The 14,964-nt window shown below is 44.9% G+C and overlaps 5 protein-coding genes across 5 annotated transcripts in view; 3 read left to right on the forward strand and 2 right to left on the reverse strand.

Annotated features, from left to right (window-relative positions):
• Positions 1-1,192: 1,192 nt before the first annotated feature.
• BDCG_00384 (RING finger domain-containing protein) lies at positions 1,193-6,878 on the reverse strand. The gene is made up of 7 exons (XM_045415899.1): positions 6,387-6,878; positions 6,144-6,309; positions 6,016-6,078; positions 5,694-5,932; positions 5,499-5,617; positions 4,326-5,376; positions 1,193-4,241 (listed from the first exon to the last, which is right to left on the reverse strand). The coding sequence occupies exons 1-6, from the start codon at positions 6,728-6,730 to the stop codon at positions 5,315-5,317; spliced, it is 993 nt and encodes a 330-aa protein (XP_045271738.1). The 5' UTR covers positions 6,731-6,878; the 3' UTR covers positions 1,193-4,241; positions 4,326-5,314.
• BDCG_00383 (CHL4 family chromosome segregation protein) lies at positions 1,602-5,203 on the forward strand. The gene has a single exon (XM_045415898.1). The coding sequence runs from the start codon at positions 2,448-2,450 to the stop codon at positions 4,134-4,136; it is 1,689 nt and encodes a 562-aa protein (XP_045271737.1). The 5' UTR covers positions 1,602-2,447; the 3' UTR covers positions 4,137-5,203.
• A 133-nt stretch (positions 6,879-7,011) lies between the features above and the next one.
• On the forward strand, positions 7,012-8,895 carry BDCG_00385 (uncharacterized protein). The gene is made up of 5 exons (XM_045415900.1): positions 7,012-7,220; positions 7,290-7,296; positions 7,398-7,521; positions 7,580-8,137; positions 8,244-8,895. Exons 1-5 carry the CDS (start codon positions 7,151-7,153, stop codon positions 8,532-8,534), a joined length of 1,050 nt encoding a protein of 349 aa, XP_045271739.1. The 5' UTR covers positions 7,012-7,150; the 3' UTR covers positions 8,535-8,895.
• Positions 8,896-11,580: 2,685 nt separating this feature from the next.
• Positions 11,581-12,075, reverse strand: BDCG_16121 (uncharacterized protein). Its single transcript, XM_045425384.1, has one exon. It carries the CDS (start codon positions 11,957-11,959, stop codon positions 11,636-11,638), a length of 324 nt encoding a protein of 107 aa, XP_045271740.1. The 5' UTR covers positions 11,960-12,075; the 3' UTR covers positions 11,581-11,635.
• A 1,519-nt stretch (positions 12,076-13,594) lies between these two features.
• Positions 13,595-14,964, forward strand: part of BDCG_00388 (dDENN domain-containing protein) — a gene marked incomplete at both ends in the record, with an annotated part of 3,831 nt that continues 2,461 nt past the window's right edge. The window contains 2 exons of the mRNA XM_045415901.1: positions 13,595-14,201; positions 14,291-14,765. Coding sequence (XP_045271741.1) covers positions 13,595-14,201; positions 14,291-14,765 — 1,082 coding nt within the window. The remainder of the gene's footprint in view (positions 14,202-14,290; positions 14,766-14,964) is intronic.

Below are 14,964 nucleotides of genomic sequence, written 5' to 3' on the forward strand. Positions count from 1 at the left end.
TACTGAGATTCTTTTACCTTTTCTCTTTCTTCTTTAATATTTTTTATTTTATTATATATGTTGTATATTTAATACTGATCTTTTCAGTGTAAATCTATTATAGATATTCTTGTAATAACTCTGTAATATATAAGCATGCTATTTAAGCAGAATAATCAAGTCTACTTATATAGCTTCTCACTAGATACTACATATAACACTGCTGTTTAGCTACTGCTTCAGTTTCACCATGTTACAAAGTAAGTAACTTACTTATATCTCAGAGAGTTAGAGTTACAGGCATAAAAAATATAATTAAAAATTGTCACAGAATCTGACTATTTCTTGTTTAATGTAATCAATCATCTAATGCTTATTTCCATTTAAAACTCGCCTTTGTAAATCAATTACAATCAACTTCAAATATTTATATCTCAATGAATATTTATTTAAAGCTATTCTAAAAAACAGAATAATAATTTGTAGATATATATTATATTATATTAAATTTAAATGAGAAAATAACATATAATTATTAATTTATTAAACTTTTTAAAATACTATTTTAAAATAAGATACACAGTCTATATTTATAAATATACTTATAAATATAAATTATTTTCATATAAAAATTAAATATCTTAGAGATTATATATATTTTTAATAAAATATAAAATTTTATCTTGAAATTCTTATTTATTATTGATTTATTTAAATTTTTATGTAAATTTTTATATTTTAAAATACTATTTGTGTAATAACTGTGTATTATTTATACTTTAAAATTGTAATTTAAATAAATTATTATATTAAATCATTTAAATATATTTATATTTAATAAATTATTTTTCAAAATTTAAAATTTCAAGAATTTTCAATATTTTACTTGTAATTTATGAAAAAAATTATAATAAAAGAATAAAAAAATTCTTAAAAATTAAAATATAGAATTCTTATATAAAATAATTTAACATTTATTAAATTATTATATATTTATATAAGAATTATTATTTTTAATAATATATAATACATATTTCTTAATTTATAATAAAATATTATATATTTTATTTTACTGTATTTTATTTTCTAATTGAATCTATATTTTAATCAATTTTAACTATATTATAATAATTTTGAATTATATTATACTATAAGTCTTGATATTTATAGATTACAAATTAAAAAATTAAAATAATGAATATTTATTGAGATATTAACATTTAAAGCTGATTGTAATTGATTTACAAAGGCGAGCGTTAGGTGGAAACGAGCGTTAGGTGGTTGATTACGTTACCAGGCTGTTCATTTATTGATTTTATTGTTGATTATTAAATTTTAAAGATTGCTTAAACGCCATATGCCTGGCTGTCCATGAATGCTTTCCTGCTTCATCAAAAAAATTACTTCATCGCTAGGTATTCAAGTTGAATATTCAAGTTGAAATTTAGGAGGTTTTGCCACTTGGCAAAACTTTGCCGGCAAAAATCGGAGTCTAAAAATTTTCTACTCCTGGTTGTTACCGGATGCGAAGGGTTTGATGAAATTTTCTGCGGCAACATCGGGAATGAGAGTTTCTTTCGATGTAAAATAATAGTTAATAATAACTCTGGCTCATGAGGTTAAATTGACTAGGCTGCTGGGACTACTGGTTGCGCCAAGGCGGGGAGAAGCAGCAAGGAAGCAGCAAGCATCGTTGCTGTTACATTTTAGTAACTGATAAGGACTGGGAAGGTGACCCTTGCGCCATGGCATGGGCCATCCCGCAGTCCCCTCCGCCGATTCTTGCTGTGAGCTTGACGGAGTCCTCGCCAACCCAAGTCTAGTCCAGCCGAGGCTTTCCTCGGTGTGCTGGTCAGGTTCCTCCGTTCAAGGATAGCAGCAACCTCGTGTACATCATTATTCATCCGTTGAGGGGAAGTGGGCCGTTAATCGCGATGGGAACCTTTAGCTGGTGTGACATTGAGTTGGCAACAGAATGCCATGACGACTGCCAGGAGAGGAGGCATTATTAATAATCGTGTTGCCCAGGCGAGCAGACTCTCTGGAAGAAGGATGAGGGAAGAAGGATGATTACATGTACATGTACGGAGTACATACATCTTTAGAGCCATGATTGTCAATCCTTGAGTGGCCTCCGGTCCTTACTATGTCATTTTGAGATTAAAAACAGATAGGGAGAGGCCGCAAACAACCCTCCCGGAGCTCCTGGTCAGGATTAATAATGGATGCCTATGAAGTGGAAGGGAAGGCTGGGCTGGACAAGAACGGTATCACCACGTGATCTTATCTGACTGATTGTTTGGCAGAAAACAAAACAAACCAACCTTCCGCAAGCGCGATGGATTTTAAATATTGGATGTAATTGCGATAAATAGTTAACCACCCCATACCATCGCTGAACGACTATCGGCCTCTCAATACACCCAGTTCTTGAGTTCCAATGGCTATATAGCTAAGGGCTGCGTCAAATGGCTCGTCGCGTAGCCGTCCGCTCCCCAACTGCTGCAAGTCTCCCAGACTCTCTCCGCATTCCCCCCACAACCTTTTCACTCGTAAAAGCCTTCGGAAAGCTATCCCGATCCTCCCTTCTTGACCTGGTACTCCAATGGCTCGATGACAAGCATGTCAAGGTCTTTCCGCCGTACCTTGGCCCCGGTAGCGTGGCCAATTTCGAAGAGGAGGATGAGGAGGGTTTAAATGCCTACCCACCTGCCGCATCTGTGGAGGAGTTGAGGGCCATATATGAGGAACTACGGGACCGAAAGGGCGGCAAGAGGGAGGTGATTGACCGTATCCTCGAGGGAGACTGGAGACATGGGATATCGCTACGCCAGCTTGCAATGGTGGACATGCGTTATATCGAGGATCATCCAGTCGGACAACGATGGACGGCTCTGCAATTGGTACCCATAGAGGCTGATTCCGCCCAGCCCCAGTCAGGAGGAGATATCTCCACCACCTTCCCCCGATTCCACTCTTCAACTTTCCTTCAATCCATACAGCACGAGATATCTGCGCTAGTGAAGGCTCATTACCATACATACCGCTCAAAAACGCTTCCGTTGACCTTCGTTCGCATTTTCGTTGTCGACTCTCCATACCAGCAGCCGCGGCAATCCCCATACATCTTCACCGACTCATCGAGAATAATATACCTTGCCTTCCCCGATAGTACTCCATATATATATTCCTCCCAGCTTTCTTCTCCATCACCTTCAGGCGCAAAAGCCACTGCTGCAGCTTCAAGCAATGCGCTTACAACAGACGCGCGTACCTTGCGCAGACTGGTCAACCATGCAATACCAAAAGCACTCTCCCGACCCCAAGAACGATATACCCTAAAACCCACCTCCCTAACCGCTAAGAGCCTCCAAACTCTCCTTGCCTTGCGCGGACCCGGCAGAACAAATTCCGCCAATGGCGCATTCACGGTGTTTGCCGACGCGGTGGTTGAGGGCTGTCCCCTTGATCCACGCCTACCGCAATCTGTTGCGCCAGAAAACTACAACACTCATACTGAACATAAATTTGGATACACTGAAGGCGGGAAGGAGAATGAACCACTGCCACAGCAGCACGGCAAATCGGCTGCCAGCACCCTTCCTACTACCATGGGAAAGACAAAGATGCCATTCCAGCAATCAGGAGGAGTAATAACGAACGTGGAAACCCTGCAGCTAGCCAAGAAAAGAAAATTGGCAGTGGGTTCTCGGTTTGGAACTGCTGGTGGCCAAAGGATTCCCCCGGGAGTCTCCACCTCTTCCGCGAGTTTATTCACCAAACAGCCAAAGTATGATAACGCGCCGCCACCACCACCACCACATCATCAGTCCGTCCCCGCCCTCGACCGCCTAGAAATCCATCTCCAAGACCCTCCTATCCCTCGCCATAGGGGCGACGGAGGTGAGGATGACCACGGCGATAACGACGACGACGACGATAACGTTGCCGTTGACAATGAAGATGATAACTACCAAACCAGACCATCAACACTCACTCTAACCTTCTCCGGCTCAAATGTCATTGCGGGCCTCCGAGAGTTGGCGGAGCTGGGCGTGATTGATCCCGCGCGAATGCCGAGCTGGATGACGGGTGAGGAAGGGGTGAGTGTGGCTATTGTGAAAGGGGGGAGGCGGCGGAGAGGGTTTGGGGTGTGAGAGGGCGAGGAAGTCCTGGAGAGGAGAAGGAAGGGGGTTTGTGTGGTGGTTATGCTTGTGTAATTACAACTGGCGTTGTTTTTCTTTTCTATGTTTCAACTTTTTCTATTGTTTTTAAGTTTGTTAGGGAGGTTTGTTTTATGTTTGAAGAGGCTGGCTGGTTATTTCGAGGATAAGGGAGGGAACTACTTCTCGTATTCTGTTCGTTCTCATTACTGTTTTGTTTCTCGGTGTTTGGGGCGTGTGGGGTGGGTTTCTCGTGTTCTGGCGATTTGAGGGCTGGTTTATATATTTATCGTCGACCCTTGGAGACGAGAATCTACGTGGGAAGGATTCATCAGGGAGATTGAAACCGATGCCTTTCGTTCGCCCACCCTGATTGACTTTCGGATTTGAGTGTGTTCTGCTCCTTACTCCAAGCTCTGTATCTGTATATGGGTACGGACTTCTAAATGGTAGATAATTTCAAGGCGAGGCCTGTGGAATCTCGTGATCGTATTTGAAATGCTGGTTTCATTCAATGAACAGTACATATCTCAGCGAGCGTTCATCTGTCTGGCTGCCCGTATATCTGTTATATTTCGGAGCATTCCCCTGCGCACTCTGGGGAGTTCGCGTTCCCACTACCTTACATTTCCTTATGCTAAAGGGGGCAAATATTTAGGGCAAAATTAATTCGTAGGGTATTATCGTTCAATGGGTCGATGGGTTAGCAGAATCCAAAGAAGTTATTATTGAGGACTTTCAAGGTTGGAAACAACCGCTCGCGGCTCCCATCTGAACTGAAAATGGACATGGAACGCTTCCCGGGTCTGCTGGTGAGCTTTGGTTGGTGACTCCCTTGACACTTTCATTCCTCTACCCTGTTCTCGAGAAATCCTTTCGTTTTGAACCAAGCCTGCCATCAATGTAAGGGGGATGTAAGATATCCTGTACAATAGGAAATATCATGTATAGTACCTGTACATCGCCGGACATATGTCTTATTTGGCACAGGCATTGAATGTTGATGCGCGTAAACGCTAGTCAAAGGTAGAGTAAATCGAAAAGAGTTCAAAGATATACCCGAGACAAGGCATCTGCGGTATTTGCTCGACGGCATTTCTTACCAACGGGCGAATTGTTTTAATCCCTAGGTGTTTAGTAGAATATATCCATCCTGTAGGGCTTTGTCGCTTTTAGTAATAATAGGAGTACCGAGAATACCGTCGCGACCATGGCTGGTGATATGTTGAATAGTCTAACAGAGCAAATAAACTGGTTAGAACTACTAGGCCCGAAGACTAACTTGAGAAGCAAGCCTTATGCGGGGCAATGCGCGCGAAAAATTGATAACATTGCAGAGTAAGGTAGAATCCATACCTCGTTCACCCGACAATCCAAAGTGGTCAGCAAGGTTTATATATCCTTCGTCGTTGACTCTACCTTCGGCCAAAAGGCCTTGCAAGGGAGCCCCGACATCGGCTTCCCACGCGGAACGACTACAGAGTAAATAGGAATCGCGTCAGTCCCCGACGTTTCGACCTACATTGCCTTCACTAGAGAAATAGGACTTACCAAATGACGCAGCGGACTCCGTTGCTCTGCTGGGTTGCCGCCCACCGCCCGAAACAGGTTTTATGGATATTGTTTCCGCAAGCTGCTTTACACCAGACGATTTCCTGTGACTTGGGATCAAATTCCATAAAGCAAATTGGGCAGTCACCTTCGACGGCTCTTCGTTTCCCGGACTCGTTTTCCGTTGAAGCATTTTCTTGAGGGTTTATCGGAGCTTTCGCGAAAATCTCACGAAGCTCCTGGTTATCATTATTAGTACTTCAGATACTCACAATAATTTCCTCGTGACCCTTCGCAGCAGAATGATGACAAAAGTACTTACCGATGATAGGAATGCCAACTGGTACTCGAGATGTCCAGATACCTTAAGCACATTGTGTAGGACCTGTCACGTTGTTTAAGGATACGCTTTTGCTTCTAGTTTGGAAGAACTTCGGGCTTGGGCCTTACATAAATGATATGCTTGCATTGATTTCCTTGCTGCGAATCAGGACAGGTACACCAAGGCTCAAGCCCGATCACGACTTCATACAGATTCCCAGTCGTCCCCACAATCTGCACCCTCTCCGTCGGCACCTCTTCTGTGCCTTCCCTCTTGCGACCAACGACAAAAAGCCTTTGAAGAGACAACACGTTAGCAGCAGCTAAACATTGGATATATATCTCTAGAAATATTATCCTGAAGGCCCGTACCTCTGCGTCCTTGCTCTCTCTAGCTTCTGCAAGTAGGTCTGAGGTGGATGCGTCCGGAATATACGTCGTCTGCGTTCCTCCTTCTCAACTAACGGAGAATTCGCGGCTCTCTTCTTCCGCTTTCGCGGAGCAGTTTGAATTTCAGGAGAGCTGACTTGCCCCGTTAAATCGATAACAGGCGCAATGCCACTTACGATTTCTCGTCGAACTTGCTTCCGTTTTGCTGAACGGGGCGTAGTAGTAGTCACAGCATGATTGTTGCGTTGGGTCTCTTCAAACGCACGCTTTCTTCCAGACCTGCGGGGCGTACTTGGTAGAGGTAGATTCCGTTGCTCACTCGCCATAGTTCGTGGTCTCGGTGGCTCAAGCCAAAGTTTAGCAAAAAAGAAAAGTATTGAAGGCCATCCCACAAAATTGCTATCCCAAAAAGCCCCTGAGGATGGACCTTCTACGCATAGTTACGCTGTACAACGCCTCCAAGTAGAGTTATCACGTGACACATTGACATCTGGAGGTTAAGAAAAGCTTCAAAGGCGAAATTGCCAAGACACTAAACTGGTGCGGAACATTATTTTTCCTCCAGGCGCCTGTGGTTCATGGGAAGCGCCGCAGCGTTTATCTGACAACGTAATGCTGTTTGTGTGGCAATACTTGTCATTTATTATAGTCATATAACTACTAAACTAATCTGTGTGAAATTGTTACAAAATTTCATTCAAAATTACATAGCAAATCCCCTATGACTATTGCATGAAATCCTCCGCATGGCTCGGCCTCGCGCTCTCTCTGGGGCGGCTGAAGTGGCCAAGGAGCCCCATTCAGTTTCACTGAAAGGTATGAACACTGGTCGCGGTACATGCTTGTCGAGTTTGCGCAATTACTGGCTGATATCATAAAAACCAGTCTTACGGTGAGCTTTTCTTCCGGTTCCATTCTTACAACAAATCCAGTTCTCTTTCCCTCTTGTGCTTATACCGTTATTCTCGCCGTTCGTGGTCCGAACGGACACAGACTCTCACGACCCTCTCTATCATACCAATATCCGCTCCCGAGTGAAAACGAAAAGGTCCCTCTTAAAGCGTCACTCAGCTACCCTTCTGATAGCTCCGACAGTCAATTCGTTCTCTGTCCAAATGTAAATATGTTAGCTCCAGCCTGCTCCAACATCCAGTGCCTGACATTTTGTTTCGCAGGTTACCCTCCCCCCAGCATTTGGATCTGCGTATGTGGGCGAAACATTTTCCTGCTCACTATGTGCAAACAATGAACTCCCTCTCTATACCGAAAACCGGGTTGTGAGCTCCGTTCGGATAATAGCAGAAATGCAGACACCATCTCAAGTCGTTTCCTTGGAACTGTCCCCGACAGGGGAAGATTCTCAGTCTAGTGGATTGGCAATAGCTCAATCTTTGCAAAAGATAGTTCGATTTGATTTAAAGGAAGAAGGAAATCATGTCCTTGCTGTTAGCGTTAGTTATACAGAAACAACTTTGGCTCAACGGGATCAAGAAATGGCTCCTGGTATTGGTGGCGCTGGCGCAACTCAGGCGGCAAGTGGACGAGTACGCACGTTCCGGAAGCTCTACCAGTTCATTGCCCAGCCATGTTTAAGTGTACGAACAAAGGCGACAGAACTATCACCTCTCGAAGTAGACAATAGAGCGCTTGGTCCCTATGGAAAGACGCGATTACTGAGATATGCACTTGAAGCGCAACTAGAGAACGTTGGCGATGGAGCGATATCTCTTGGAGTATGTTCTCAAACGTTCACTTCTTTTGCTGGATTCTTCTAGCGTTCTCCATTGCCTACAACCAAGACCTCATTTAAAGCCCAGCTAATTCTTCGTATGTTTTCAGTCGACTACTCTTAATCCAAAACCACCTTTCAAGTCAAGGTCGCTAAACTGGGACTTTGAACGATCCGATTCACCGAGTGTGGGACCGCCCACGCTAAACCCTCGTGATGTTCTTCAAGTTGCATTCTTGGTGGAACAAGAGCATGGACAGCAGGAGGGCCTCGAAGACCTGCAGAAGGATATAAGTCGAGATGGCCGGACTATCCTTGGGCAGTTGTCTATTGAATGGCGAGGCAGCATGGGAGATAGAGGCTTTTTAACCACGGGGAATCTTATGACAAAGAGACGGTGATATCATGTAGCAAACTCTAGGAATATGAATTCAATTGCTTTGGAAGATTTGTTGATCTATTAGCTACTTAGGTTTCAAGTAAATTAAGTGCGTTGGACAGTACAAGACAGAGTAGAGATATGTGCAGTATATACGCGAACATCCTGACTTCGGTGTACCGAAGGACTGGCCATCGTGTCGGATGAGCTAGACAAAACTCACAATCTATCGTCCCCGCTAGACCTGCGCCATCCTGTAACAACATGACTCTTGTATGGGAAATACCTGTTAGCCTCTGCATATTCATTTGTCGATTTCCAGCTGGCAACTGCACCTCACGCCATTCTAGTAGATATCTATAATCTCAAAGCTGATTCAGGAGGTTTTCTTAACGTATACCCAAGTCACCCAACATCACGAAACCCACTGCTATAATTACTAACAATATCCCCCTGCCACTGTGACAGTTGGTAGAGGCACTCAACTAAAATGCCTCTTTCCTCGATCTCTCAGCTTTGTTCAAGTCAGCCATTCAGCCATTCAGCCATTCAAAAAATCTCATCAGTCTCACGCTAGAGCTAGAAGGCACGGAATCATGCATGGTGTTGGGAACTGGCAGCTGCCCGAGCCCTCCATGGTACATGTACAATACATTGATTGCCCTGTGGAACCGAATCAAGTATTCATTTAACCCCCCCCTTCTCCGTATTTTCACGCTCAGACAACCGACAACCTATCATAGTCGCAAAAGAAATGTTGATAATTTTTAACCCAGCAGCCAATTTGGATGAAGCAAAATCCAAAGTGCAGCGTGCGGCTACCGGGATTCCTACGTAGGATAGTGGTAGGAATCATTTCTTCGTGCTCCAAAGTACCCCATGATGCCCAGGGGTCTCCTTGATATGTTCGAAATTTCCGAAATCCTTGCCCTATAGAACAGCCGGCTTACTATCACCCCTTTTGAAGCACGTTGGTGAAAAATTCCATTTTGTATTTGTTTTCTCTTGGGATTGCTTGCCTTCTTGATAGTTCTTGTGGTTCGCGTTAAGAGGCTGTGATGGGCTTCTTTCTCCCCAGGGTTGTGGGAAATGTATACAGAGTATATTCGGGTGACAAATCCACTTGTCAAAATGGCTGTGGTGTCCAAGAGAGCAGCTAATGGAGCCGGATATAGCACTTTCTCACTCTGGTACCTGACATAGAAGTTAGGAATAAGGTTGGTGGAAGTAGGATAGTCGATGATATTGGGGAGCAGGGATATTGGGGGGGGGGGGGGGGGACCAGGAAGGGAATATCAATGGGGAGAGCTTCCAGAGCGGCCCAAGCAAATTATCTCTATTGTCGGGGTCTCAACATATGTTTCTGACAAATAGCTTGGTGAGAAGGGATTATAAGGGTAAATAAGGAGATGGATATTGGATATTATTTCTACACTGTAGATATCCAAGAATGATGGTCATACCCGCAAGAATCGTCCTTTCTTCGTCCATCGCAGATAAGGAAGAGAACGGCAACTTATGATGAATAAACATAAGGAAGGCTTCGCAACATGCTCAGGGAAGAAGGCACTGGCCGGCTCCACCAACTAACAACAATTACCCTTCCTTGTCCCTATAGGGCGTCTGAGTAAGAAAATAGGACTGTAGTCCTCCCATCTGACGTACATGTACATGTACAGTACATGAATGTACATAACTGGAGACTCTGGATAAACGATTGCACCGAGCGATGCAGGTACACACCCCACCTTAAACGCCATGTCTTACGATTTTTTTTTTTTTTTTTTTTTTTTTTTTTTTTTTTTTTTTTTTTTTTTTTGGGTTTCGGTTTCCAAATTATTTAGAGCCGAAACCCGAGATCTATATATAGCAGCGTGGAAGTAGTCTAGTCTGCGGAACTGGCTAGAACAAAAAAGGGGGTAGAAGTCAGATCAGTAACTAGCCTGAGAACGAGAGCTTCAAAATCTGACAAGAGCAAAAAAAAGAACTAAAATAAAATAGGAACCAAGAAGAGCTACCGGCGAGGCGCATGCATGACTTCGGTATCATGTTCATCTACGATCTTGAGTTGCACAGAACATGTTGGGGTTTATATTCCCACTCACTGGTTCGCCGGATGTCAGGGCTTATTGTGTCTAAGTCAACGTTGTGATGCAATTCTGAATGGAGCATCTGTGGCGGCTGAAGAGTAATAATAGTATGGCGGGAGGTTCGTTTTCAAAACTCCTTTTCTTATTTGCCACGGTAAGCCCCGAGAGCCATGCATGGAGTAAATAATTAACCTACATGATGAACTTCGGAAATCAAGCGTGAGAATTAATCTTGGTGTTACTGTATTTGGTTCAATTGACCAGTTCACGCCCACCCACGGGAGCGAGTTGACACGAAACCTGCATGCTGTCCTGATAGAAGACGTTACATTTGTCGTTGTTTTCTAACATCGACTGACTCCCTGGTGCTGGGGTAATCCTCAGGCCCCTCTGGTGGGTGCGCCACGCATGGAAATTCTTCTGTGGGGGGGGGGGGTCTGGAGCGAGCCGGAGCTTTCATCCTCATGCGGACATTTGATCAGCAGGTTGTCCAGGTCTCGTTCAGCGGTTAGTTGGGGGTTGAGAAACGAACCGAAGGCTGAATTGAATGCAAGCAAGGGGCCCGCAGGGCGATCTCTGGGAATGATTGCTATCAACATGTGGCGGGCAGTTGCGGGCGGATCCTTCCCCGGTTTCTCAAGGCCTCTGCAGAGTCTGCACTGACATGTTAGCCGAATCATCCATAGCAACTGACTGCGGAGGATTGTGGCCCTGTCGAATAATTTATCTGTTATCGTTGATGCGCCGGCCCTCAAAATATAACTAATAAATACTACTTTGCGAGTTGCTGTCTAATCATGATAATAGCCATGAGCATCCTGAGCTGTTGAGAAATAATTGTCGTGAGGATATGAATGGTGAGAAACATCTCCAGCATAGCATATACGAGATATCCCTGGTAATAATTGAACCCTGTTTATGCGTGGATGGGTGCCACGGCCAAGATTTTAGCGCAAGGGATCATCTCCGATTACGTTAAGTTACCCCTGAATATTTTAGTGTTCGCTGTTCTGTTCGTTTTAAATCTGTTCGTTTAAATACAACTCCCACAAGCTTGAGTTTGTATTTCCTGATCTTTTCGGCACAGCGAAAAAGTAAATACAAGATGTAGAGAAGAAATGCCATCTTGCCACGTGTAAGATTTTTCTGCTTCATTGTCCTTGTGGATTGGCAGCGCCCTTGAGGACAAGACAGTGGAGCCGAAAAAAATTCGTTCTGATGCGCTTGGCCCATATGCATGACATCCATCCAGAGGCCTATTAATATTTGGGAACCTCGACTCCGCCCATAGCACCCGTGTTTGGGGGCGGGCAGAGCCAAGCAGCAGCGGTTTGTCTCCACAGGTCGGCTGTCGCATGTGAAATAGTTCTTTCTGTGTTCAACCACATATCAAAACGTTCATAGCGAATAATACCCTCCTGTAGGATATATATATATCTGTGTATCTATTTCTGTATTCTTCCACGCTGCAGCTCGCGGTGAGGCGACCTTGAGACCAAGCAGTCCGCATTTACCGCTCGCCTTTGCGCTGCTTCATCAACCAGGCCAGGGTGGTGACCATAAATTGGCAGCATCGAATACGACCGTCCCTTGGTAGAACCTAATAAGTTAAGCGCTAGTTCACAGTGACCCAGAGTTGTTTCACCTGCCTGCAGGTCGACAGCAAAAGTTAGACGAGTTTGTATCTGGCTGAAGTAACTATTCCCCACTAATGATTGGTTTTCCTGTCCAGGTCGCCTTCTGCAAAACGACCTGAAACTCGGTGGAATATAATATGGTTCAACTATTTTTGGTTCCTGAACAAGTCAAACCTAACTTTCGCGGAGACTGGTTGGAAGCTTTCGCCCTGGACCAACAACTGGCAACAAGCAACTGTCTCAATTATTGGTGGCCTCGCGGGATTCTGGAGCCCAACGGCTGATGATAACCTTTTCCCCTTCACTTTCTTCTAACTATCTGCCACTTTTTCGACGACCACCAGGCAAATTAAAATATAATCACGTAGCGGGTGATTAGGACCCAGCTGAGCCAGGCAAGGAGAAATGCAAGCCGTGGGACTCCCTAGGGGCTGTCCAAACAATTGATACTTGGCTTTTCATTTTATAGCAATTATTATTAGTTATCGAGCCTGTTAGCTGTCAGTCGCGGGCGGGGTAGGGCAGGACAGGTCCTTGGAGTGACTTGGAATGAATGGCAGACTCCCCCATTAGCTCGACCTTCCAGAAGCAGCCACGATGTCTTTTTTTTTTTTTTTTTTTTTTTTTTTTTTTCTACCAGCTAGAAATTCGTAAGACCTGCACTGCAATATAATACATGTACAGGGACTGTAAGCACAAACTAAGAAATTTATCTCCAGTACACTACACTGTACGGAGTTACTCTGTAGCCAAAGGAGGGAAAGGAACCCAACCAAGACAAAAAAGGAAGCAAAAGGAAGCAAACGGACGGGGTTTTGCTTCCCCACCTACAAAGCTTTCCTTTCTTTTTCCACAACGAGAGACGAGAGACGAGAGACGAACGATATATAAACCATAACTACCTGGTTTGAATCATAACCCCAGCCGCCAAGAGACCTGCTAGTGGCGTCTGGCGCAGGGATTAGTTAGCGGGACACCCAGTTTCCTCCAACCGTTGGTGGGTGTTGTCTTTAAATGGTGGCTGATCCAAGTTGCCGGCAGAAAACCAAACGCAACGACACCTCCCTCGCCCTAAGCACCAAGGAGAGCCCAACGAGATCGCTCATCCTCCCGAACTCCTCCTCTTTATCTGTTTGTCTTGCCTGGGATTCCATTGTTTTGCATCTCTGCCACCAGCCATCGGATAACCCGAGATCCGTTCGAACATTGCGAAAGGCTATGATATCGAGGTGCGGGGGGTCGATCTATTGTTTAGCGGTGCTCTAACAACGCTGTCTCTCTCCGTCCAGAAAAGTCATACCAACGATAACAAGAGAGGAGGGCTATCCCAAAACGACTTGTAATCACAGGACATCATGGCTCCATCACCTTCTGCTGAATCGCTCCCGGGTCCCCTCGCAGACTTTTTTTGGATTGCTGGTGTCGATGGGCCGGAGATCCTGGATATATTCTCGAAGCTTGGGGAGGAGTACAAAGCCAACCATTCCCAATCGCTGCCGGTAACGGATACAATTCAAGAAGATGCAGATGCAGAAGAGGCAATCCACTCTCGTTCAGGATCACCCCAGCCGTCCTCCAAGCGGAATTCGTCCCAATGGCTACCAAAACCATCCGACGAGGCGAGGTTATCCTATCGATCCATGGCATCTGAAACACCAAGTAACCGGAGCAGCATGACCATCAAAGGCTCCCAATCTCCAAATGGACTCTCTTTACTCAGTGACGGCGACTTTGACAAAGCATTGTTAAAATTTGCTGCTGAGAGGGACTCATTTTTGTCCGATCTCTCGCTCAGTGCAGGTGCTGTAGTCGCCAATAATCGGCCCAAACCACGACCTAGGACACAGAAGATTGTGGCAGAGGAGGTCAACCCGCTGAAGTCGAGCATTGGTAGCGTTCGCAGACATATGTCTTTTAGGGACATGAGCAGCATGAAGAGACAACCATCTCTTGCACGTCAGTGTGAGTAGTGGCATATTGTTACCCGTTCTGAACCTTCCCTATCTTTATATCTTCAGTTGGATTCTGCTAACTAATACTAATTACTACAGCTTCTGTTCGCACTTCCAGACGACTAAGTAACTACAACTCGGTAATCCCAGTACCTCAACCGCTTGATGTATCTCCTAATATGCACCCACTGAAGCGTAAATTCGAACCTGTCCTTCTCGACAGATACCCGCCGAAAGGAGTCCCAGACGAGACCAAACAGAGAGGCACCTTCCCTGACTACGTTCCAATGTTTGCTTTCCCGAATGATATCAATATCGTGTCCTCTGACCAGAGACCCCGCTCGACCTGGCATGGGTTCGCAATGACGTCAGGAGATGGATCTAAGCTACATGGTGTCTGTGTGACGATTTGGATTCCCCTCAACCATAGAGCTGCTGAGGAATTGGAAAAGCGATGTGAGGAGTGGAGGCGAGTCAACATGACGGACGAGGAGCGGGAACTGGCTGCCAGCCTGGGTGAACGACTGGCCATGGAACGACGAAGCTATCCAGGCTACTTGCTCAGCTGCCTTCAGTGCCTTCAGGCTCCGCCTCCAGGGACCAGCTGGAAGATGAGATAAGTTCAGTGAGGAGAAATGGCTCATGGCCGATCTCCTCCGCCCGGTCCGACTAGGTGCTGCAACTAAAATTGACGGGCTCACTGACGGGGATACAGGATTTTGGATCCCGAGAGCATACGGAATTTAGGAAAAGATGGATCAATGACCAGGAAT

This window comes from Blastomyces dermatitidis (genome assembly GCF_000003525.1).
Source record: "Blastomyces dermatitidis ER-3 genomic scaffold supercont1.1, whole genome shotgun sequence".
Classification (NCBI taxonomy): Eukaryota; Fungi; Ascomycota; class Eurotiomycetes; order Onygenales; family Ajellomycetaceae; genus Blastomyces; species Blastomyces dermatitidis.

What these genes read in the sequence shown, in the direction of transcription:
- BDCG_00383 (XM_045415898.1), top strand. Translation starts at nt 2,448, where the DNA reads ATGGCTCGTCGCGTAGCCGTCCGCTCCCCAACTGCTGCAAGTCTCCCA.
- BDCG_00384 (XM_045415899.1), bottom strand. Translation starts at nt 6,730, where the DNA reads ATGGCGAGTGAGCAACGGAATCTACCTCTACCAAGTACGCCCCGCAGG. An exon ending in AGTTGGCATTCCTATCATCG is followed by an intron (nt 5,933 to 6,015) that starts GTAAGTACTTTT and finishes AATGATAACCAG; the next exon opens with GAGCTTCGTGAGATTTTCGC. An exon ending in TGGATTGTCGGGTGAACGAG is followed by an intron (nt 5,377 to 5,498) that starts GTATGGATTCTA and finishes TTGCTCTGTTAG; the next exon opens with ACTATTCAACATATCACCAG.
- BDCG_00385 (XM_045415900.1), top strand. Translation starts at nt 7,151, where the DNA reads ATGGCTCGGCCTCGCGCTCTCTCTGGGGCGGCTGAAGTGGCCAAGGAG. An exon ending in AATTCGTTCTCTGTCCAAAT is followed by an intron (nt 7,522 to 7,579) that starts GTAAATATGTTA and finishes TTTGTTTCGCAG; the next exon opens with GTTACCCTCCCCCCAGCATT. An exon ending in ATGGAGCGATATCTCTTGGA is followed by an intron (nt 8,138 to 8,243) that starts GTATGTTCTCAA and finishes GTATGTTTTCAG; the next exon opens with TCGACTACTCTTAATCCAAA.
- BDCG_16121 (XM_045425384.1), bottom strand. Translation starts at nt 11,959, where the DNA reads ATGCGACAGCCGACCTGTGGAGACAAACCGCTGCTGCTTGGCTCTGCC.